We start from the raw sequence: 24,741 nt of genomic DNA, 5'->3' as shown, positions 1-24,741 counted from the left end.
TCTGCAATATATCTATACTTTTTCTAATTGGGATTATGCAAATGAGAAAGGTAGTGATTACAACTAGTGATCTTGCTTCGAGTGGGTTGGGTTAAGCAAAAATCACAACCAGAGAAATAAAACGACTATGGTACAAATCAAAGAAAGAAGCACAATTCATTATCACTGATTCCATTGAAAGAATTCAATATTTGCTGCGCAATATCTTATGCACATCTTCTCAAAAGTAAGTTCCACAAAGTAATATCTTCTTACACAAACCCTCTCAGAAGTAAGTTCTACTGAACATAGGACTAAATATGAAACCTCTCCTACTGAAATCAGTGGGATTGAAAGTGTTTAACTTTGGCTGAATAGTCTGTGATTTGTTCTAAGATGTCTTATTCAAAGCATGCATATGTGGAAATAAACCCCAATGAAGTTAATGGGATTTACTTCCACACTCCAAAAAATAACATAATGCCTATTAGTATCAGTCATGTGTCAGTTTGAATTCCTTCACAAATATTATAATACTTTGTTGCCGAAGGCTTTCATGGCCAGAATCATTGGGTTATTGCGCATTTTCCGAGCTGTATGGCCATGTTCCAGAAGCATTCTCTCCTGACGTTTCACCCACATCTATGGCAGGTATCCTCAGAGGTTGTGAGGTGTATTGGAAAACTAAGCAAAGGAGGTTTATATATCTATAGAAGGTCCAGGGTGGGAGAAAGAACTCTTGTCTGTTGGAGGCCAGTATGAATGTCGTAATTAATCACGTTGATTAGCATTAATGGCCTTGCAAGCTTCATTCCTGCCTGGGGGCATCTATCTATCTATTTATGTATTATAATAGTTAATTACCAACTGTTTTTTATGTGGAATAACAGATATATATATATATATATATATATATATATATATATATATATCATTAGCTTTATCTCTAAAATTTTATTAAAGTAATCAAATCAAAGAGAGCCAATGCGGTTTAGTGATGTGGATGATGGACTTGGACTGTAGAGCATCAAGGACCTTATCCCATTGAGATATAATCCATCGTATATCCGTATGCATCCCATTTTTTTTTAGGACTGGATGCATACTGTATTGAGACGGGATGCATTCTCTCCTCATCACAGCTGATTATTCTGATTCTTATGATTTGAAAATACTGACTCATCACAACATGGAAGGCTGGCTCCTCCCAAAACATTCAAAAGATCTCAGTTACTACTGAAGCCAGTACTGTGATCTCCGATTTCTATTCAGACGATGGTGGGTACCGTGAGAATTAATTATTTGCTCAGTGTGGCTAATGTGGCAAAAGGTTGAGATTGATACACTACCAATGTATGAATCATATTCGCGAGAAAGGATTTACTTTCAAGAAAACATGCTTAGTATCAGGGGAGCCGGGTGTGACTTTTGCTTTTGGAGATAGTAGAAAATCCATATCAATGATACCTTCCAACAAAGTTAACTCATTCTTCTCACATGGAGTAGCTGTCAATATCTGATGGAATGTATTCATGTTGTGTCATTGTGGCACATTTTTTACAGAAAACTTGGAAACACCTTCTTTCCAACCAGGAATTCTATATCAGTACAGATATACCCTGGACAGCCAGTTAATTGCCTTGGCGAAGCCATCTTTACAAGGAAGCAAGCTGCGAGCTGAAGCTTTGGTTGATGTGAAGCTCTTGTGGAAGCATCCAAATGATGGAGGCCAACTGCTTCTCCAAGTCCAAGTCAGTGATATCTGGTGCTCTTTTCCATTTTTATATATTCATCCCAATTATTCAACTCTATAACTCATCCTATGGCCAACTCTAACTTGAGGTAGAATGAAGCAACTACTTCATGCAGCATCCTCTGATGTGTCACAGTTGACCTCCTCTGTTCTAGCTAAGGCCTCTTCTACACTGCCATATAAAATCCAGATTATCTGCTTTGAACTGGATTATATGGCTCATATAATCCAGTTCAAAGCAGATAATGTGGATTATCTGATTTGATAATCTAGAATTATATGGCAGCATGGAAGGGGTCTATATATAATGCATGAGCACCCTGCAGTCATATTGTTGATATAAAATGGAAACGTTACCTTTTAGATAACAACTCTCACAATTCCTCTGCTGTCTGGGGACTATTGTCTAAAAAAGGAACTTTTCCAAGATTGAGTTGACAGTCTACCACTCTTGGATTGACTTTGGGTTCTTTAATAACAAGATCATTCTTTTAAAAAAAAGAAGCTTTTTTTAAGATATTAAAAATCAGTATTATTGATAACTTACCCAGGTTTTTCTGTGGGACAATACAAGTTTAAAGTTATCCCTAGCTGTCTCCGGAAGTGACTTTCAAATCTGACAAGTCTATATATATAAAAGTGTAATGAAATTTCGGCCTAGAACAAAACAACAAAACTACACATCCCAGAAACACTAAACTTGGCAGCACAACCCCTCATCCATGCCTCTACGTTCATACAACAAAAAGCTCCAGCTACTCCAGAAAACGGCCAGGCTTTGAGACTGAAAGGCTATTCACTGCTATTCCACCTGGCCAACAAAGGATTCCCATAAGCCACAGCAACGCGGCTGGGCAAAGCTAGTGCCTAATAAGATGTTTCTGTCATTTGTGTCAGTCCAATGTGAAACGCTCTTTGCATGGCTACTTGCAGATTAAAATTGATACATATTGAATGCTCTCTCTATCCTGAATTATCAGCCCCTAATAGAGTATGCCAGTGGTTTATTATTTAATTTTTATTTATTTTTTTGAATTTTAATCTACATCACTGGGAAAATATGTACAGGATTGATAAAATAAACTGCATCATTCATTTTAAGTTTAAAATAAACGTAAGAAATAATTGTTGATAATTGATACAGAGGGTCTGAACTAACTAGGACTTAAATGTATGGTTTTGCTTTAGGCACTGGTAGAGCTTAAATGGACCAAATACTGTAAAGATACTCGAGCCTGTCTGATCTTGGATGCTAACCAGGCTCAACTCTAGGATGGGAGACTGTCAATGATGATACTACGTGATGTAGGTTATACTTCAGAAGAAGGAAATGGTTAACCACTTCTGAGGATTCCTAGCCTAAGAAAATCCTATGAAATCTATGGAGTCACTTGAAGGCATATATGCACACAGAGAGCCTCAAAGATTAACTTTAAGTATAAAGTAATAGTCTATTCATTGCCCTTAGAAGTTTATAAACATAGATGATGTGAGGGAATCCACAATATAGGCTATGTTTGCAAAGGGCATCTAGGACAGGAGGAAGTTTGAAGCAGAATGGAAATAGTTACCATGATATCTCCTTCGGGTAAACTGGTCAATATTATCAGCATCCCTACTGAGCATTAAAATGAAATATTCTGTTTTCTTTTGCCCATTTGTGAAAAAAAGATCCACAACTTACAAGTCCATCATGATCTGGGAGAGAAGAAGAGTCAGAACCTTACTAAATCCCAATCTGTTAAAGCTTCATTGACTAAAGCAGAAATCCAGCAGCCAGTTTTCCTTCACTGGAATAATGGAAAGGTATGTTGATATTTTCTCATCCATACATGCTGCTTGAGGTCTTATATGCTTGTTTTCTCTCCAGTTTTTCAGGTTGAAGCAGGTTGCTATGAGTCTTTAAGACAATTTTAAGTATTTGTCATTTACTGCATACAGTAGGCCAGCATATTTAGCGAACTATACAGGCTCAGTTATAGGTGAGGAACCCCTTCCCTGAGTGAAGGCAAGTGAAGGCACCTTCTGAGATGCCAAATCCAGCAGGAAGCCTGGCTGTGCAGAGTCATAGGCACATCTTGTTCAAGGAAGGAGTCACCATCTTTCCATAGCCAAAAGAGATACATGACTGTGCAGCTGGGCTTCTGTCATTTCTCTCAAATGAGAAAATAATGTCTCTTTTCCCTCTGCTAAGAGAAGCAAAGTCAAACCTCCATTGCCTCTCTCTGCTGAGAATGCCTTTTGTCATCTTCCAATTGGAAGTCATGTATGTTGATGCTTCCAACACTAATTTTAATAGGACATTAGCTTATAAAACTAGTAAGGGAAGCATTTTTTGTAGTGGTGGCTGAAGATTTCCTCATTAGAGAGGTGTAACAAGAAAGTTAATTGTAATGGCAATTTTGTTTAGGTTTAATAATATTGATATTATGGCAAGGGCAGGCAGGAGTTGGCTACATCTGATTGGTCGATGCATCACCATGGTTACACAGTCTTTGCAGTAGAAATATATCCATTTTAGAGTGGCTAGCAAGAAAAAGGGACGGAGCTAGCTGGCAGGAAATAGAGGGAACCGTTTGAAAATTAGTCAGCCTCTAGCCAGGGAGCTAGAGTGAAGAGGATCTTTGTTTAAGATAGAAGCTTCAGTTGTAATACTGAAAGAAAAAAAGACTAATTTGAGTCTAAGTCTTCAGCCAGGCGAAGCTGAGAGACAGAGTGTGCTATGGGACTAAGTTTTCATTCAAACTATTGATGGAAAAGAGTGACTATAAGATATACAGTAAGTTATCCAACTGGATAGCTGAGGAGAAATATACATTAGAAAGAGAAGAAAGTTGCATAACCAAATTGAAATAAGTTAAACTGTTCTGCATGTTATATAACAACAGTTTTATGTATTCAAAAGAATTGAAGACACTAGCAATAATATCCAAGTGGAACTGAAGTGAAGTACTTTGTAACAAATACGCTTTATCTTTAAATGATTTCAAAAATAAATATTTCTTTGTTTCAACTTATATATTAAAGTCTTGTGTTGAGTTACAGGACTGAAGTTACATATCTGAAAGTTGGCCGGAGGTTATGTTGATGTACCCTGTGAGGAGAAGTTGGAAGCTACACATTGATTCCAGGATTAAGTTACACGTCAAAGAGATATATACAACCATTTAAAAACTGAACTCTGTAACAAACATATAAAAATTAAAGGAGACACGGAGACAGTGATAGCGTATTCAGGCATGAACCGCAAGCCACAGAGTTTGTGAGAATTTCAATCTCTCCTTATCGGTTGCGTCTTGTTGTCACACATATACATTGATTGGTGCCAGCGGTGGGATATCTAAATATATTCCCCTGACCTAGAAGATCTCCCATTACATATGAATTGGTGGCAGCAGTGGGATATCAAAATAAAGATCCCCCCCTGCCTGAAAGGTTTTTCCCTCCTCCATTATAATGGGCATTCAGAACCCTGGAGAGTTCCTCAAAAAACGTGGACTATAACACAGAGGACTCTGTAGACTGGCAACATGTATGTTAGTTTGTTACATGTGAAAGTCCTCAATGTGAATGAAAACAAGGGCATTAGGGGACCACTGACAGAGAAGCCACCACTCAATAGGGAATATGTGAGGATACTTTCCACCGGCATCTTCCTGGACACTTTACTGGAGCAGATAAGTCATGTTCTGATATATCACAGTTCTGATGTTCTTCTACTGCTAGTAATGCACAGGCCACCTTTGTAATCTAACCAGTGAAACTGAAGCAGGTGGCAAAAATGACTGCTTAGGAATCTTCTCCTTCTCGCAAAACAACACAAGGTCTATCAATCAATCAGTTCAAACTTCAATCAGTTTGTTTTTCCAGATCATTTATTCCGTGTCTCTTTTAAAGAAGTGGAGTTTCAAAACTGCAGCCAACAGACTCTTCCTCACCCTTGCCTCCACTTAATGCCATTGTTTCAGTGTCAGATCATTAAGACCAACAGGGAAGGGAAATGTCAAAGAAAATTTACAAATACACCAATAATATGTCTCTTCTTTCAGATGTTTAGGCCTCTTCCCTCAACTCCACTAATATTCTCTTCATCCCTAAATCTTATTTCTCATTTCAGGTTGCAGGTATCTATGTAGACAAGGCTGGGAGTCCCCTAATTTTGGAAATGAAGCGTGGCCTTATCAGCCTCTTCCAGATGCAGATACATTCTGGGACAGTGTCTGAGGTAAAAGGCAACAGTGGAGAGGGGGTTGAACATTTTTCTTCAGCAAGGATTATGTTACAGATTTTCCTTTGAGTTTAGCTACAATCCTCAAAGTGGTTACTAGGGGTGTGCAATTCAGTTAAATCCTGTGTCATTTTGGTGTCTGGATATCGTCCCCTGTCCCCCCCCCCCCATCTCCTGATCCATTTTTTGCAATCCTACAACATTCTGGTGGGAAAATTTGCCTTTTCACTCTGAAAATTTGGCCGATTGGCGGCAATGGGGAAATTTCTGAGACTCCCCTTTCCATCATTTTAGAGCATCAATCTTTAGAAAGACTTTTCTTAAGATCCCACTTTTTCTGGTATTGTTTAACCTAAAATCCTTTAACTAGACCAGACTCAAGAAACCACTTTTTCTGGGGTCTTCTCCTCTAATATTCTTCAACTAGAGCTGAGTTAAGGCATAAGACTTAAGAAACCACTTTTTCTGGGGTCATCTCCACTCATATCATTCAACTAGACCTGGGGATGAATTAAATTCTCCTTGTGGGGACTCAAGGGAGTCAGGCTATCTGCTCCTTTAGTAAGCCACCCTAACATTTACACAAACACTCACACTGCCTTTTCACAGCCCCTCCCCCCAAATACATGCCAACCCTCACTTCCCTAGAAAAATAGTTAAAAAAAGAAAAGAATGAAAGCTGTTAAACTAAGAAAAATAAATGAAATTGTCAAAATAAAAGATTGGAATTGAGTCCAAAAGCAAGTGAAGTGACCCTAAGAGCAGCAAAGGCACTGAGACAGAACATGGAGCTAGCTAGCATGTGAGTGGCTTTCTTCTTCTGATTGACTCAAGTAGACAGCAAGACTCATATCTTCACAGGGAAACCTGTGTGTGCTGCACTGCTGCCTCTCCGCACTCCATATGTAGCTGAAAATAACCCCAGAAAGCAGCCATTTTTGACAGAAACAAGAAGCAGCCATTTTCAGCAGCCGTGTGTTTTGTTGTGACTGAAAAAAACACTGGTTATCTGGTAGCTGAAAATGCCTAATCATCCAGCACACATTTTGAAAAATGGATCCATGCACAGAAATAGTATTTACAGGATGGCTTTCCCCAGAAATATTGAGTGATCCATGTTGTAATGCAGAGTATTTTAAGTGAATGCTTTCATTTGTTTTGCAAAAAAAAAAATCAACTTCTAAAGGAGATGATAAACTGCTAGGGTGGGTTTTGTGGTACAGATCAACATTTGCTATTTTTGACATCCCATTTTGATTTGGTTATAAAGATTATTGAGATAAGTATCTGTGCTTCAGAATTTACTATCACTCAGCACAGTTTTGACCAGCAGTTAAATTTATATTTACAGTCAGTGGCCAATATAGAATCCCACCTTACAATCATCCATTCACATTAGTACAGCCGTTACATAAGGTTAGGATATAAATTAAAATTTAAAACCATTATAAAAGATATTTAGGGCCTTTCCACACAGCCATATAACCCAGAATATGAAGGCAGAAAATCCCACCATATCTGCTTTGAACTGGGTTATCTGAGTCCACACTGCCATATATTCCAGTTCAAAGCAGATAATGTGGGATTTTATTCAACTGTGTGGAAGGGGTATTAGAAGACCCTACTTTGACTACAGGTTTTGAAAAAATAACCTAGACCTTAAACTATATTATGTTAAAAATATATCCTTCTGTATTATCCGACTGCTGGATGTCACTTTTTATTTTTACAAACTGATGCACAGAATTAAGCTTGTAATTCTGAGGTCCCTGCCCATGAATGTATAGTCCAATATATATTTAATGTATGTGTTATCCTGGTTGCGTATCCAACTGTTCTAAATCCAATAGATATCACATCTACAAAAACTGGACTTTCTCATAGATCATACTTAGATTAGCAATTAAGCTTAATACTTGAGCTGGTTTGGTTTCCTGATTGCCTAGCTCCTGATTGGTTATGAATCTCCACATTTTTATGATTAACATTAAGGAGCAAGTCTTTTTAATCCTCTAAAATCAATATAGAACAGTACTGCATTTTATGTTGAAATCACTATATTTCAAACATTTTAAAAGAGAGATAATTCTAAAATGAATTCAACCCAAATTCCATTTCTAACAGTGATTTTCAACCTTCCTAATGCCGCAACACCGTAATACAGTTCCTTATGTTGTGGTGACCCCCAACCATAAATTACTTTTGTTGCTACTTCATAACTATCATTTTGCTACTGTTATGAATCGTAATGTAAATATCTGATATGCAGGATGTATTTTCATTTACTGGACCAAATTTGGAACAAATACCCGATACGCTGTAATTTTGCTACTTTTATGAATTGTAAGGGAAAATCTGGTATGCAGGATCTATTTTAATTCATTGGACCAAATTTGGCACAAACACCCAATACGCCCAAATTTGAATACTGATGGGAGGATTGATTTTGTCATTTGGGAGTTGTAGTTGCCGGGATTTATAGTTCACCTACAATCAAAGAGCCCCTTGAACCCCATCAATAGAATTTGGCCAACTTCCCACACAGAACCCCCCATGACTAACAGAAAATACTGGAGGGATTTGGGAGAAATTGACAGTGATTTAGGAGAGATGTAGTTCACCTACCTCCAGAGAGCACTGTGAACCCAAACGACTATGCATCTGGACCACATTTGGTACAAATAACTGATACACCCAAATTTGAATACTGGTGGGTTTTTTCTTTGGGGGTTGATTTTGTCATTTGGGAGTTGTTGTTGCTGGGATTTATAGTTAACTTACAATCAAAGAGCATTCTGAACTCTACCAATTATGAAATTGAACCAATCTTGCACACAGAATTCCCATGACCAACAGAAAATACTGGAAGGGTTTGGTGGACATTGACCTGGATGTAGTTCACCTACATCCAGAGAGCACTGTGGATGCAAACAATTATTGATCTGGACCAAACTTGGCACAAATGCTCAATATGCCCAAATGTGAGCACTGCTGGAGTTTGGGGAAAATAGAATTTAACATTTGGGAGTTGCAGTTGCTGGGATTTATAGTTCACCTACAATCAAGAGCCCCTTGAAGTCCAAATTGGGCCAAATATGTGTTTTCTGATGGTCTTTGACGACCCCTCGGACACCCCCTCGCAATCCCCCCAGGGGTCCCAAACCCCAGGTTGAGAAATGCTGATTTATAACAACAGTCAGTATGGAAAACAGCATACAAGGATAGGCATCTGATCCAACATAGCATAGAGAGAGATATGTAATGTGGGGCTAATGTTACACGTCCTGCTCTCCTTACAGCATTCCCATTTGTATTACCTAGGAGGATATTTCCGGAAGCTGTCAAGTTACCTACACAATTTCTGAGAAAACTGTTCTGAAGACAAAAGACCTGCAAAATTGCATAAGACCAAAGTTTGGATTCAGCTCTATCAACAAAGTAAGTCATTTTTTCTCTTTTCGTTTACATGTTCTTCTTACCATTTTCAGAAAAATTACTTTTTTTCCTTTCCAGCTCTCAGAAAACAATAATGGCCTTCCCACCTAAAGACAAAACCCAGTTTTTGGAATGTTCCTTTGAAAAAGTAACACATTTCTATTATTTGATGTGATGTTTGAATGTCCCCTATTCTTACGGTGATGAAAAAAATTACTTATTGTTTGATTCATTATTTTCCCCAATAGTTTTAGTATTTTAAAAATACCCTAAGGATTGATATAGTATTTATCTCTGAATATGGAGTTCATCCATAGAAGCTTCATGCAGAATCCTAATTATCACTTCTTTTTACAGATTTTTGGAATCCTGTGGCAACCCACAAGTAAAACTCACTACACTGTAGAAGGAAACCTCATTAAGTCTGCATTGTCTAAGGAAAGTCACACCATCTCTCTCACCCTGAAGTCTTCTGTTGGAGTCAACATCACCTCTAGGTTCGTTCTCAGTAGAATTGAAAAGGTGCATTTTTAGATGACAGCCACAAAATTCCCAGCACTGCCCTATGTCCCAGGATCTGATCCCAGATTATCTGCCTTGAACTGGATTGTATTAGTCTACACTGCCAGATAATGTGGTATGAGAAAGTAATCTTTGATCAGATCCTGGGATAGGTAGTACTGTAGGTAAAGGTAAAGGTTTTCCCCTGACATTAAGTCTAGTCGTGTCCGACTCTGGAAATGTTAACTCAATTTCTAAGCCAAAGAGCAGGCATTGCTCCAAGGTCATATGGCTGGCATGACTGCATGGAGCGCTGTTACCTTCCCACCAGAGTGGCACTTATTGATCTACTCACATTTGCATGTTTTCGTACTACTAGATTGGCAGAAGCTGTGGCTAACAGTAGAAGCTCACCTCACTCCCCAGATTTGAACCATTGACCTTCTGGTCAGCATGTTCAGCAGCTCAGCAGTTTAACCCGCTGCACCACCGAGGGCTCCGATTCTGGGATATAGGGCAGTGTAGATCCAGTCTCAGTAAAAAATATCACGACTTCTCATAGATACTGGTGGTATCTTGGTCAGCAGAGCCAAGTTAGGGGTCATGGAGCTGTGATAGACCGCTTGATGAAAATATTGACCCAGCATATAGTAAGGCAAATTATATGTTCAGCATGATGACAAAAGGAATTATAAAATAAAAACTGCAAATTTCATCCTATCATTGAATAAATTCATGGTAGAGACACATCCACATTTTTCTGGAGAGTTCTAACCATCACATTTTTTAAACCTGGGATCAGTGCAGAAAAAGGCAATTGTGGCTGGATCTACACTGCCCTATATCCCAGATTATGTGCTTTGAACTGGATTATATGAGTATGCACTACCAGAGAGTCTGAGACAGCAGATAATCTGGAATCAGATCCTGAGATATAGGGTAGTGTAGATCCAGCCTCTAAGGACTGACCAACTTCCTTATCAGGAAAGGTTGCAACATTTGGCTTGGGAGACATAAGAAAAGTGTATAATGTTGTGTGTTGTACAGAGGAAGTAAATAGGCAGCAGGCCCTTTCTCTGTCAAAGCTGAGGATCCTACAGTCATCCTGATGCTGAATGGTAGGAAATTCTGAACCATTAAAAGTAATTTTTACAGAGCATGTAGTTAAAATGTGGAACCCACTGCCACAGGATGTGGTGGTGGCTATTATCCTGAATAGCTTTAAAAGTAGATTTGATAAGGTAATAAAAATGATGCTGCCAGTGGCAACTAATCATTGGGCTATTCTGATCACATCTAGTATTTGGTACAGGATGCTTCTGTGTATTATTACCTACTAGTTTGGGTACCCGGTGATGCCAGGGTTATTTGAAAAGGGCATTGCTTGTTTTGGGGTGTTAGGTAATATATGTTACACTATTTCTGAGAAAAAACTCAGTTTTTACTTTTGTTTTTTATGAATGCCCGCATTAGAAAATGTATAAGTATGTGGATGAACTACAATTCCAAGAATTGTGGGACAATCCTCCCCAAACTCCACCAATATTCACAGTTTGACATGTTGGGTCTGTGTACCAAGTTTGGTGCAGATCCGATGTCGTCTGGATTCAGTGTTCTCTGAATACAGGTAAATTATGAGTCCCTGATGCCAATGTCAATCACACCCAAACCCTGCCAGTATTCACAGTTGGCTATGTTGGGTCTTTGCGCCAAGTTTGGTCAAGATCAATCATCTGTTGGATTCAGTATTCTCTGAATACAGGTGAACTATCAGTCTGTGATACCAAGGTCAATCACCTGCAAAGCCTGCCAGTATTCACAGTTGGCCATCTTGGGTCTGTGTGCCAAGTTTGGTCCAGATCCGTCACTTGCTGGGTTTAGTGTTCTTTGAATTCAGATGAACAATAACTCTCTGATAACAAGGTCAATCACGCCCCAAAGTCCACCAGTATTCCCAGTTGGCCATGTTGAATTTGTGTATCAAGTTTGGTCCAGATTCGTCATCAGATGGGTTCAGTGTTCTCTGAATATGGCTGAACTATAACTCTTGGATGTCAAGGTCAATCACCCTCAAACCCCGTCAGTATGCAAAGTTGGCCATGTTGGGTCTGTATGCCAAGTTAGTTCCAGGTCCATTGTTGGTGTGGTTTTGAGTGCTCTTAGATTCAGGTGAACTATACATCCCAGTCCTTACAACTCCTATAAATCATGGTGAATTTTCCTCAGACCTCTCTCTTTAGTATGTTCAATTGCTGTATGCCATAGAAAAGAAGAGGAAAGGGTTAAGGGAGAGGCAATGGGCAGGGTCATGCAAATTGAGAGAGAAACGAACACTGGTATGTGTTCGCTGTAACCTGCCATGTCAGAGAGGGGAGCTCCCCAGCACTCTGTGTTAAAGCTGTTTGTGGAAGCCAGAGGCTGTCTGTGTAAGCAGATATCCACGCCACATAAACACATACAGATTTTCACTTTTATTATGTGTATAGATTATGGTGGAAGGATGCAGTTGCATTTCAGTCCTGCTGTGGGGCTTTCCATAGGCAACTAAAGGCCCTTCTACACTGCCATATAATTATCAAAGCAGATAACCTGCATTATCGGATTTTAACTGGATTACATGAGTCTTAATCCAATTCAAAGCAGATAATCTGGATTTTAAATGGCAGTGTAGAAGGGGCATAAGTGGCCACTACAAGAACAAAATGAGGGACTAGATAGGTCTGAGCTGTTGTTGATAGAATGGTGCGCCTTTCTCTACACAGACAACATCTTGAGCTTGTGACTCAATTGCCTGGATCTAAGGAATTACCAGGGAAGGGTCTTCAGGAGGCTCTCGCAGCAGTGCTGGAAAAGCCTCAACTGATCCAAATAACTAGTGAACCCTCAAAGAGGATCTGTGCCACATGCCCAAAGGTGAGCAAAAAGAGCCATTTGCATGAGTCAAGGTAAGCCTTCCCCAATCTGGCATCCTCCTATGTGTTTGACTATGATATGCACTATTCCAGACAGCCATACTGACTGGCATATGATAGAAGCTGTAATTGTTTATGCTTTAACATTGGGGCAATTCTCAAATTAACAAGTCCTTACTATTATTGGAATGTTGATAAATCACAAAAAAATATGTCATCTTACTGTTTCTTGACCAACATGAGAAACAGGGTGCTACTTCAGCTACAAATTCTGTCCTCTAACTGTACTTTTGTATAAGAGATACAAAATAGATCTGACCCAGCTGGAATAATAATAATAATAATAATAATAATAATAATAATAATAATAATAATATAACAATAACACTTTATTTGTATTCCGCACCTCTCCCTGTGGGGACTCAGTGGGAGCTAGGGCTAACAGTGGGAGCTCATCACATCCTGTGGATTTGAATTGCCAACCTTTAGGTCAGCAGTTCAGCAGCATAAGGGTTTAACCCATTGCACCACCATGGAATTAGGAATAGTACAGGATCCCTGTGAAATTGGATAAACTAGAAAAATCCTATTTTGTTTGCATGAAAGAATACAGTACCTCAAGATACACTGGAAGACCCAAAAATTCCTGGAGATATCATATTAATCAAATTCATGAATAATCCAGTCTGCAAAAGTTGAACCCATCAATGTGGAGATCCAATTGTACTATTCACTAAACACACTTCTTTTGGTATCATCCACAAAATCAACATTTTTAAAAAATCAGTAAGGATCAAAGAAGTTTTGCCTTGCGATGCTCCCTTTGTGTTTGTTTCCACTCATGTTACCATTCTGCATTTTTCAAAATTTGGCATCAATTGAGTAATATTATAATGGATGTGTATAGATTTATTTCTCCCGCTGTTATTATTGTCAGCTCAGAACCTATTTGAAGAAACATGCCAGAAAGAAGCTCAACATGGATTTCTCCAAGGCATCAACGACTTGGCGTTTTGGCAAAGTGGTCCGGATGCTGCGTGATGCCAAAAAGAGGGATATTCTGATACTCTTGAAAGAAGCACCAGAGGAGATGGTGTAAGTAAACAGGCTGAAAGAAAAGCATTACTTGACTCTCTCTAGGCGGCTAGGCCCTACAAATTATTGACCACTACCACATAGGTCTTTAGATGGCAGCATGCTACACGTTCTGATTCGAATTCACACTATGCCATCCTGATCAGCGGACAATGGAGGGTTGCAGCACAACACATCCAGAGGACATCAAGTTGAGTTCTTACCTATGGCATTGCAGGCTATTTCTGTTTTCTATTATACCTTTCCACCTAACTCCAAAGAAACTATTGCTTTGCTAAACCAGTGCTTGGCAGCTTTAATGGACTGGATGAGGGCAAACGAACAGGAGCTCAATCCAGATAAGAGGTGCTCCTGAATAGCTGAAAGACAGATCTGTGAATAGTGATTCAGCCTGTGTTAAATGGGATCACACTCTCCCTGAACACGCAGGCTCATAGTATGGGGGTACTCCTTGAAGGCTCAGGTCTCAGTAGTAATGAGGAGAGCTATTATTATTATTATTATTATTATTATTATTATTATTATTATTATTATTATTATTATTATTAGCAGCTGTACCTGGCCATGCATTGCTGTGGCCCGGCTGGTTCAATGGGAAAAAAAGGATAGAGAAAAAGTAGGTTTCAGATATATGTGATTTCACAATGTTTGTGGGTAAGCAATATTTGTGGTGGTTCCATTGTTTGTGCTGATATGGAAATTGTCTGACTTGATGACTCTGGAACATTGAACATATTACTGTCCATGTGATAAGCAATCTCATATTGATGTAAACCGTAGAATTCTAAAGATTGCCTCTGAGTGTAAACATAGATAAATGGATAGATATAGATCTATTTCTTTCTCTGCCATCTTCTTGGGGAGAATGACAGGGGTGTGGCTTCCTTGTTGGCCATACACCCTGTTATTTTCCTTTTGGGAGAGGCCATAGGCCCCTCCCAGGGAGCCACCCCAGTGCCTCCTTCTCCCTATTATTTTTTTTATAATATCTTTATTAGAGATTTTATATATAAGAAATAAAAGAAAAAGGACTATATATTAGTAAAAGATAATATTTTCACATCGAAAGTGGGAGAATACTTGTTATTAGAAAAATAGGAGGAAAAAAAAGTAAGAGAGAGAGAGAGAGAAAAAAAACTGTAGACTTCCATCACCCTTTAACAGGTTCTTAGAAAAAAGAAAATTCTGAAGATCGGTCAAATCCATATCCCCTTCGTCCTCATCAGTTAGTAAGATTGTATTAGTTCAGCAGATAGGATCAAGTTTCATTGTTTTAAGTAGTCCTTTACCAGGTCCCAATTAGTTTCTTTCTTTGGCAGACCTTGGCTTGGAGATAACCAGAAAGTGAGCCTCCTTCTCCCTATTATTGAAAATCTGGCTACTAGTATGAAAAACTCTAAAATCAGGACAGTAAATAAAGAACACCATTCAGAAAACAGGAATTCCAGACATGAAACAATCAGGGCCAGCTAACACCTCATAACAAAGGATTCCCCCAGGCAGGAAGAAACCAAGCTTTGAAGCTGTAAGGCTTGATGTTAATCAAGCTGGCCAATTGCAACATTCACACTTGGCTCAAACAGAAAAGAGTTCCTTCTCCCACCCTTGACCTTCCACAGATATATATACACACACACACACACATACATATACATATACATATACATATACATATATATATATATATATACACAGAGTCTCACTTATCCAACATAAACGGGCCGGCAGAATGTTGGATAAACGAATATGTTGGATAATAAGGAGATATTAAGGAGAAGCCTATTAAACATCAAATTAGGTTATGATTTTACAAATTAAGCACCAAAACATCATGTTATACAACAAATTTGACAGAAAAGGTAGTTCAATACGCAGTAATGCTACGTAGTAATTACTATATTTACGAATTTAGCACCAAAATATCACGATATATTGGAAATATTGACTACAAAAATGCGTTGAATAATCCAGAATGTTGGATAATTGAATGTTGGATAAGTGAGACTCTACTGTGTGTGTGTGTGTGTGTGTGTGTGTGTGTGTGTGTGTATGCCTCCCACAGAATGGTAAAACATCCAGGCGTCAAACTGAGTGGTGAGGAGGCAGGCCTAGCCATACCTTGTGGCCCCACCCATGCCGGTTGCTAAAGGGAGGAGATTGCTTGGCCATTGCTAGCACCATTGCTAAGGAGAGGAGCCATCTGGTACAATGGTTACTGTTAGGGATTTCTCTTCTTCAGAAGAGGAAGGGGAGCAGGAAAGTGTTCATGAATCTGAAGGTGAGTTGGAATCTGAGGAGGAGATTTTGCAAGTACCCACATTTCAGGAGAGGCAAAAAGAAACAGAGCAGAGATGTCATTCAGCTAGAATAGCTGCCAGAAATGCAGCTGAGTAATTAGGAACTTCCCTAGCAGCTGTGAGGGGACTCAGGGCTATAGAGCAGAAGCAGGTGCAGCCAGCTCTTGCTGGTAACAAACTGACTCTTCGCTCCCCTTGTGCCTGCTTCACGTCTGCATCTGGGAAACTGCTCCTAAGGATTTATTGCTGTTTCTTTGTCTGAAGTAAGACTATTTGATTTGGGAATTTAACAGAGACTAAGTACTGTGTTTACTCTAAAACTTCCTCGCTTCCTTTTGCATTATTCCCCTGAGTGTGCTGCACTTTATGTTTTGCTGAAGTAAAGCAGTTTTCATTTACTTACCACAGGGTTTTAAGGCTGTTCTTGAAAGACAAAACAGGACAGTTACTAAGGGAGGAGGAGACTGATTGGCCGTTGTTAAGGGGCATGGTTTTACCTGTCTCAGTTGTGACAGGTTTGTGATAGTAAATATGTGAGTATCTTAAAAAACTCATCAGTTCAAATGCTATAATGTGTCCAAATTGTATAGTAATCGGTGTAGTATTTTGGGAGATATGAGGTGCCCACAAACGGACATTGCATTTTATTGATATAGATTATTATTGTTGTTGTTGTTATCTTTATTTATGCTCTGCCTTTTTCCCTGTGGGTACTCAACACGGCTAATAATCCACATTAGACAAGTTTATTATTATTATTATTATTATTATTATTATTATTATTATTATTATTTTATGACACAGCAAACAAGATAGATATGCTGGATTTCGTATCACAAAATCACAAGTCGAACACTTCCCAAGTGTCTAAGACTGTGTGATGTATTTTCGGATGATGCGTGCAGATCCCAGTAGGGTGGCCTTTTGCAGTTGGCAGTTCGTAATTTTGTCAATGTCTATTGTTTCCAAATGCCGGCTGAGATCTTTTGGCACGGCACCCAGTGTGCACATCACCACCGGGACCACCTGCACTGGTTTCTGCCAGAGTCTTTGAAGTTCAATCTTGAGGTCCTGATAGCAGCTGAGTTTTTCCTGTTGTTTTTCGTCAATGCGACTGTCACCTGGGATGGCAACATCAATGATCCAAACCTTTTTCTTTTCCACAACTGTGATGTCTGGTGTGTTGTGTTCCAGAATTTTGTCAGTCTAGATTCGGAAGTCCCACAGTATTTTTGCGTGCTCATTTTCCAATACTTTTGCAGGTTTGTGATCCCACCAGTTCTTTGCTCCTGGGAGGTGGTACTTGAGGCATAAGTTCCAATGAATCATTTGGGCCACATAGTTGTGCCTCTGTTTGTAGTCTGTCTGTGCGATTTTCTTACAGCAGCTGAGGATATGATCAATGGTTTCGTCGGTTTCCTTGCACAGTCTGCATTTTGGGTCATCAGCTGATTTTTCGATCTTGGCCTTAATTGCATTTGTTCTGATGGCTTGCTCCTGGGCTGCAAGGATCAGGCCTTCTGTCTCCTTCTTCCGGGTCCCATTCGTGAGCCATAGCCAGGTCTTCTCCTTATCAGCTTTTCCTTCAATTTTGTCAAGGAACTTTCCATGCAATGTTTTGTTGTGCCAGTTGTCAGCTCTAGTTTGTAGTGCGACTTTCTTGTACTGATTCTTTGTCTGCTGTGCTTTGAGGAGTTCCTGATTTTTGACTTCAATCAAAGCAGGTTCTTCACTTTGCTTTACATATTCTGCCAGGGCATGTTCTTCTTTGACTGCTTGTTTTACTTATTATTATTATTATTATTATTATTATTATTATTATTATTAACATTATTATTTAAACCCCACTTCATCTACCCCAATGGGGACTCAAAGTGGCTAAAAGCAAAATGCAAAAGTTTTTGAAAACTATTAAATAGGAACAGTGTGGTAAAAACAGACTGGCTTCACTCAAAGAGAGCAACAAATGATGCTGCTCCCAAATGATGGTCTATAGTAGCCCAGCTTGATTGAATTACTTTGTAAACTGAGGCAGAATATCCAAAAGACATTGCTTTTCCGCCCCCCAAAGGATAAAATATAGGAGATATGATAAAGAATAACTTTTTGCACCCCTCTATCCTCTGTCTGTGCTTCACTTTTAGATCCTTCTATGTTGAGGCTGCTGTAGCTGCCCAGTCAACAGCTTCCTTGACAGCACTAACTGAATTCCTGGATTTTAGAAACAAAAAGCAAGCACCTTTGCTGGAGAAGTTTTTGTATGCTGCTGCCTTCTCCCCTCGGCCTTCGAAAGAGCTTTTACAATTGGTGCTAGTAAGGATCCATTTCTAATTTCATTTCTTATCATCCTGTGAACCATCATTTTTACACCTCCTTTTATTTATGAGTGATTTAATGCATGTATGTACATTTCAGTACATCTATGCTATAGAATTAATGTAGGTTGGCAGCACTCTAACTAGCATGGCTTAATGCTATGGAATAGTGGGAGCTGTAGTTTGATAAGATCTTTAGTCTTCTCTACATAAAGAATGCTGGTTCCTTACCAAACTACAAATCCCAGGATTCCAAAGCTCTGAGCCATGGTTGTTAAACTGGTGTCAAACTCCAATAATTCGACAGTGTAGATGTACTCTCAGATAGGCAGAGATTTAGATTTCACTGTGGAAAATCATATTCAAGCTGCATTACAGAGCTATTGGGTAAAGGTTTTCCCCTGACATTAAGTCTAGTCATGTCTGACCCTGAGGGTTGGTGCTCATCTCCATTTCTAAGCTGAAGAGCCGGCGTTGTCCATAGACACCTCCAAGGTCATGTGACTGGCATGACTGCATGGAGCACCGTTACCTTCCTCCCTGAGCGGTACCTATTGTTCTACTCACATTTACATGTTTTGGAACTGCTAGGTTGGCAGAAGCTGGGGCGAACAGTGGGAGCTCACCCTGCTTCCCTGATTCGAATTACCAACCTTTCAGTCAGCAAGTTCAGCAGCTCAGTGGTTTAATCCGCTGCACTACCAGGGGCTCCTAACAGAGCTATTACCAAAGTAAAATGGGACAAATATAGTATTATTCTGCTTCAGCAAAGGATAAAATGCAAATATGATCTGTTATTTTACTCATATTCCACCTTTCTTCCATATGGGAATCAAGGAGGCTTAAATAGTACAAATACCTAAAACATAACATTAGTTTTAAAACTTTTAAGAATAAAAAATAAAAAAACAATGCATTTGAAATACCGGAAACTTGCAATGCACTCTAGTGATTTTTTTGAATTTATTTCCATCAGTTGCCAGAGTAACATGTGAGCTAACTCTACAGCCACACATGCTCTGTCCACTGATGCCAAGCCATAGGAAACATCTCTGGTGGTGAATGATACAAGTTAGGGCCCAGCTCTACAGTCAAATTGTGCTACCCACATAGGTATGAACCAGTTCTTCTTGGGGAAACCTTAGCAACATTTTGGGTTCGTTGACCACATTACACAGATTCTCAGAGCCGGATGAGAACCTGCACATAAAAATCACCACTTTGGAGTGCAGCTACAATATCCCTAATAGATGACTGTTTAGCTTCTGCTTGAATACCTTCAATAAAGGAAACGTAATTGCTATCAAACAACTCTAAGCTTTTAGCTGAAGTCTGCTACTGCACAGTTTCTATGCATTGATCCTACACTTCTCCTTTGAAGCAATAGAGAATAAATTTGCTTCATCTTTTGCATTAAACTTTTTCAGATCATATCAGAATTTATCCTCTCAAGATGGAATTGCTTAGCATCAGATAGAGATATGCACAAACATATATTTGTGCAACCTTTTTTTACTATAACCTTTTCCCCATTCTCTTTCAGTCTAAGCTCAATGAGAAGAATCTAGACCCAGGTATCCGGGAAACAGGAATGATTGTTACTGGCAGTCTCATTGGCAAGTTGTGTCAAATGAAACTGTGTGGCTTGCAGGTGAGTAGATCAGTCTTCTTTTATTTTATTTGGGTTCCCTCTCAACTGCTCCTTTCCTGGTATCCATTCACTCTCTATCATTATAGCACTAGGAATCTTCTCATGTTGGGATATACTCAATTTCTGAGACTATTTGAACACAATTCCAAATGGGTCCTATCACATGATGTTTCACCCATTCCATACGTAATCCATTAGAATCTGTCCGCAAAACATTGCAGGAACTGAGTAATTGCACGTGCGATTCTCCTCTCAACTTTCTTTTCTGCAGGCTAACCTTTAAGATGCTCGTCTTAGGGATTCATGATCTCCAGACCTTTGATCATTTTAGTCACCCTCCTTTGGACCCCTTTCAGCTTGTCAATATCTCTTTTGAACCATGGTACCCAGAATTGGACACAGTATTCCAGGTGTGGTCTAACCAAAGCAAAATAGAAAAGTACCATGACTTCCCTCCATCTAGACACTATACTCCTTTAGATGCAGCCCAAAATCCCATTGGCTTTTTTAGCTGCTACATCACACTGTTGGCTCATGTTCAACTTGTTGTCCATAAAGACTCCAATATCTTTTTCACATGAATTGTTATTGAGCCAGCCATCTCCCATCCTGTATCTTTGCATTTCATTTCTTCTGCATAAGTGTAGCATCTTAGATTTGTCCTTGTTGAAATTCATTTTCTTAGTTTTGGCCCAGCGCTCTAATTTGTTGAGGTCATTTTGAATTCTGATCCAGTCTTCTGGAGTATCAGCTATCCCTCCTACTTTGGTGTCATCTGCAAACTTGATAAGCATGCCCTCTAAATCTTCATCCAAGTCATTACTAAGATGTTGAACAGAACTGGGTCCAGGACCAAATCCTATAGCACCCCACTAGTCACTTTTCAGGATGAAGAGGAACTATTGGTGAGCACCCTTTGGGTTTGGTTGCTTAACCAATTACAGATCCACCTCATACTAGCATTGCCTAGCTCACATTTGACTAGTTTGCTTGCAAGAAGACTTTGTGTGAAATACCTTACTGAAATCAAGATATGCTACATCCACAACATTCCCTGCATCTATCAAGCTTGTAACTCTGTTGAAAAAAGAGATAAAATTAGTTTGGCATGGCTTGTTTAAAACATAAGAATCAGGTATGATGGGGTCGTATGCATCTCATCTGAATACAGTGTGCAGCCAGTCCTTTAAAAATGTAGGATATCAGAATAGAGAGTCAGTAACATAGAGGAGCTCCATTAGGAATTTAGGATTACTGTACTGTACTATGAACAAAGATAGATAAATTGGCTTAAAGGCTTCATAGTGCTTCAGCATCCAGTGTCATATTGAAGGGTGAACGGGTGTGGGGAAGAGGTTTTATTTTGTGTGGGATAGGAGTTTGGGGTGCATGTATGGTCTGTCATGTGTAACACGTCATGTATTGTTGTTTGAATGTTATGGTGAACTCTTATATTTTTAAAAAATTAAATGAGTAGAAAGCTTAGATTGAAAATAGTGGATAACATGTAGAAATAGCAAGACTGTATATTTTAAGTTAAGTTACTGATAATAATATGCACTCAGTGTCAGAATTAACTGGTTGATTGACTAACGTTGATATGCATGTATACATCAAAATTATTATTACCTGACTATATCTGGTATGATTTGTTCTTTTGTTATGTACCATAACTATAATAAACTGTTTACCCCAAAAATGTGGGATGCATACTAATAGAAATAAAGTATATCCCAATGTGATATGGTCCTAAGATTCCACTTTAACTGCTATAGAATGGTTGGATTAATAGTTTGGTGAAACACTGAATTTCTCAGGTGATAATTCAAAATACTACTTCCCAAACTACAAATCTTAGGATCCCATTGACTGGAACCATCATAATTAAAGTGCTATAATTATAGAATGTGGCAAAGCCCCTGGATTCTGGTTGATGTTGGATTAATTCCCCCTTTTTCTTCTTTTGCTTCCTCTTCACAAATAAAATAGGAAGTAAGGCTTCAAATAGAAACACTGGTGCAAAACCTCAAAAGCACCAAAAAAGTCTCTGAGAAGGTGATTAATCTGTTGTCCCTGAAGAGCGCTTTGATACCGTCATCCATCCCTACCTTCCTGTATTATGCAGAAGAGGGCTTTGCAGATGTTTCAGCCACAGCACTATCCGCACTACAGAGGTATTCCCCACAGTATATCTCAAACACGGTATGGGAATATTCTTGCTTCAAAAATAACTTTTACTTTTTTTTAAAGGATTAGGATCCTCCATGCACTACAGTACTATGTAACTGTGGCAGTTACATACCTATGTAGTAAATCCTGGCACAATGTGCCGCCACACAATCCTCACTTACCAGTCAGCGGCCACAGTTGTAATCCATTGTTCACATCACCATGCTACACTAACCAATGTTTCTAATGAAACATTCTAGTTCTTTCTATGGGAGAAAGTGGGGAAAGATGCATTTTGAATATAAATGCTTTTGTGCATTTTTTGTAGTGATCAGGTATGTTTTGTGCATGATTTTAACAACAGTAGGTCCTCCATGGGAGCCTCCATGGCACAGCGGATTACACCGCTAAGCTGCTGAACTTGCTGACCAAAAGGTTGGCGGTTTGAATCCGGAAAGCGGGGTGAGCTCCCACTATTAACCCCAGCTTTTGCCAATCTAGAAGTTCAAAAACATTCAAATGTAGATCAATAGATACCACTCTGGTGGGAAGGTAATGGCGTTCCATGCAGTCATGCGGATCACATGACCTTGGAGGTGTCTACAGATAACGCTGGCTCTTTGGCTTAGAAATGGAGTTGAGTACCAACACCCTGAGTCAAACATGACTAGATTTAATGTCAGGGGGAAACCTGTGCCTTAGGTATCTTAGGTATAGATTCTGCATCTATAAATTCAGTCATCAATGACTTCAATATTTTTTTTAAAAAAAAATCCCAAAAGCAAACCTTGATTTTGCCAATGTATATAAGGGGCAACATTTTATTATGCAATTCTATATACAGTAATGGCACATGAACATCCATGGATTTTGGTATCCACAGGGGATGGTGGTCTAGATCCAAACCCTAGTGGATACCAAGAGCCCACTTCACACATACATACACATTAATCCCAGTGATTTTTTTTAAAAAAAACCTAGCATGCTAAGCAGAAAGCTCTGGCTATGAATGATCTTCAGCTGAAGAGAAACTAAGGGGTTAGCAGGGCCGTAGCCAGAAAAAAATTTCGGGAGGGGTTTTGAAAATTTCGGGGGGGGGGGAGGGGTTGAACCCCTAGCACATACCCCTCCTCGCTACAAACCTGTCAATATCTGCTTGAGATAGTGCCTGGAGGGACTCTTAATGTTTTGCATCTCATAGACTTAGCATGGGGATTTGGTTAACCAGTTAAAATTCATGAGTAAACAAGATTTTTTTTATAACTTGAAAAATTTCGGGGGGGGGGGGGGTTGAACCCCTAACCCCCCCCCCGCTAGTGGGGGGCTAAACCACTAGCACAGTGGGCTAAACCACTAGCTGCAGAAAATCCTGCCAACTGAAAGGCTGGCAGTTCAAGCTCAAGTCGGAGTGAGCACCCGCCATCAGTCTCAGCTCCCTGCACACTTAGCAGATCGAAAACAGAAATGTGAGTAGATAAATAGCTACAGCTTTAAGCAGGGAGGTAATAAAAAGTGTCCATAAAAACATACCAACTATTTGATTGGGAGGACGTCTAAGGATGCCAAAACTCCTTAGCATGGAAGATGGAGTGACAGCACCCCCCCCCCAAAAAAAATGGTCGGAGTCGAGCACGGAGTTGAGCATTATCTAGAGCAGCGGTTTTCAACCTGAGGTCCCCAGATGTTTTTGGCCTACAACTCCCAGAAATCCCAGCCAGTTTATCAGCTGTTGGCATTTCTGGGAGTTTAGGTCAAAGACATCTGGGGACCCCAGGTTGAGAACCGCTGCTCTAGATAATGGAAATAGAAAAGATGGGAAAAGCCTTTACCTCAGTTTATGTATTGTCTGTCCTTGTTAATTGTATAACAGCATTGAATGTTTGCCGTATATGTATTCTGTAATCCTCCCTGAGTCCCCTCGGGCAGATAGAGCAGAATATAAGTGTTGTTGTTGTTTACAAATCCATTTGCCAGAATTGTCACACTAAAAGAAATCTATTCAATTCTTCAATTCTGACACCAGGTTAAAATGGCAATGAAGCGCATTTTCCATCAAGTACAGAAGCCTTATTCCAAAATTTCAAGGCTCGCTGCTGCAGAAATCCTGTTGGACAATGATCCCACACCAATGGACTTCATCAATATCCTGCTGGCTACCCGAGAAATTGAACCAGAAATGTCAAGATTTCTACTGTCAAAAATTCAAGGCATTGTACACTCCCATAATCATCCAAACAGGTAGAAACCTTGTTCTACTTCATAATCAGAATGGTGGTCTTATCCAGTATTGTCTCCTGTGGTTAATAGAAGATCTTTGAGAGATCAAAGTTATACTTTTCCCATTCCCTGAGATGCTTACTTTGGGAGGTAAAGCACTGATGGGATGCAATAAGCCCTAATGGGAAG

The 24,741-nt window shown here is 39.4% G+C and overlaps 1 protein-coding gene across 1 annotated transcript in view; it reads left to right on the top strand.

Annotated features, from left to right (window-relative positions):
* LOC100565626 (microsomal triglyceride transfer protein large subunit) overlaps positions 1 to 24,741 on the top strand; it is a 42,906-nt gene that overhangs the window by 1,546 nt on the left and 16,619 nt on the right. The window contains exons 2-12 of the mRNA XM_008106651.3: positions 1,543 to 1,730; positions 3,404 to 3,538; positions 5,850 to 5,957; positions 9,282 to 9,398; positions 9,753 to 9,892; positions 12,659 to 12,809; positions 13,746 to 13,903; positions 18,345 to 18,513; positions 20,059 to 20,166; positions 22,156 to 22,368; positions 24,359 to 24,573. Of these exons, the coding sequence (XP_008104858.2) occupies positions 1,543 to 1,730; positions 3,404 to 3,538; positions 5,850 to 5,957; positions 9,282 to 9,398; positions 9,753 to 9,892; positions 12,659 to 12,809; positions 13,746 to 13,903; positions 18,345 to 18,513; positions 20,059 to 20,166; positions 22,156 to 22,368; positions 24,359 to 24,573 (1,702 nt within the window). The remainder of the gene's footprint in view (positions 1 to 1,542; positions 1,731 to 3,403; positions 3,539 to 5,849; positions 5,958 to 9,281; positions 9,399 to 9,752; positions 9,893 to 12,658; positions 12,810 to 13,745; positions 13,904 to 18,344; positions 18,514 to 20,058; positions 20,167 to 22,155; positions 22,369 to 24,358; positions 24,574 to 24,741) is intronic.

This window comes from Anolis carolinensis, chromosome 3 (assembly GCF_035594765.1).
Source record: "Anolis carolinensis isolate JA03-04 chromosome 3, rAnoCar3.1.pri, whole genome shotgun sequence".
NCBI lineage: Eukaryota > Metazoa > Chordata > Lepidosauria > Squamata > Dactyloidae > Anolis > Anolis carolinensis.
The sequence above is the reverse complement of the archived record's forward strand: the minus strand, read 5'-3'. Positions and strand labels throughout refer to the sequence as shown.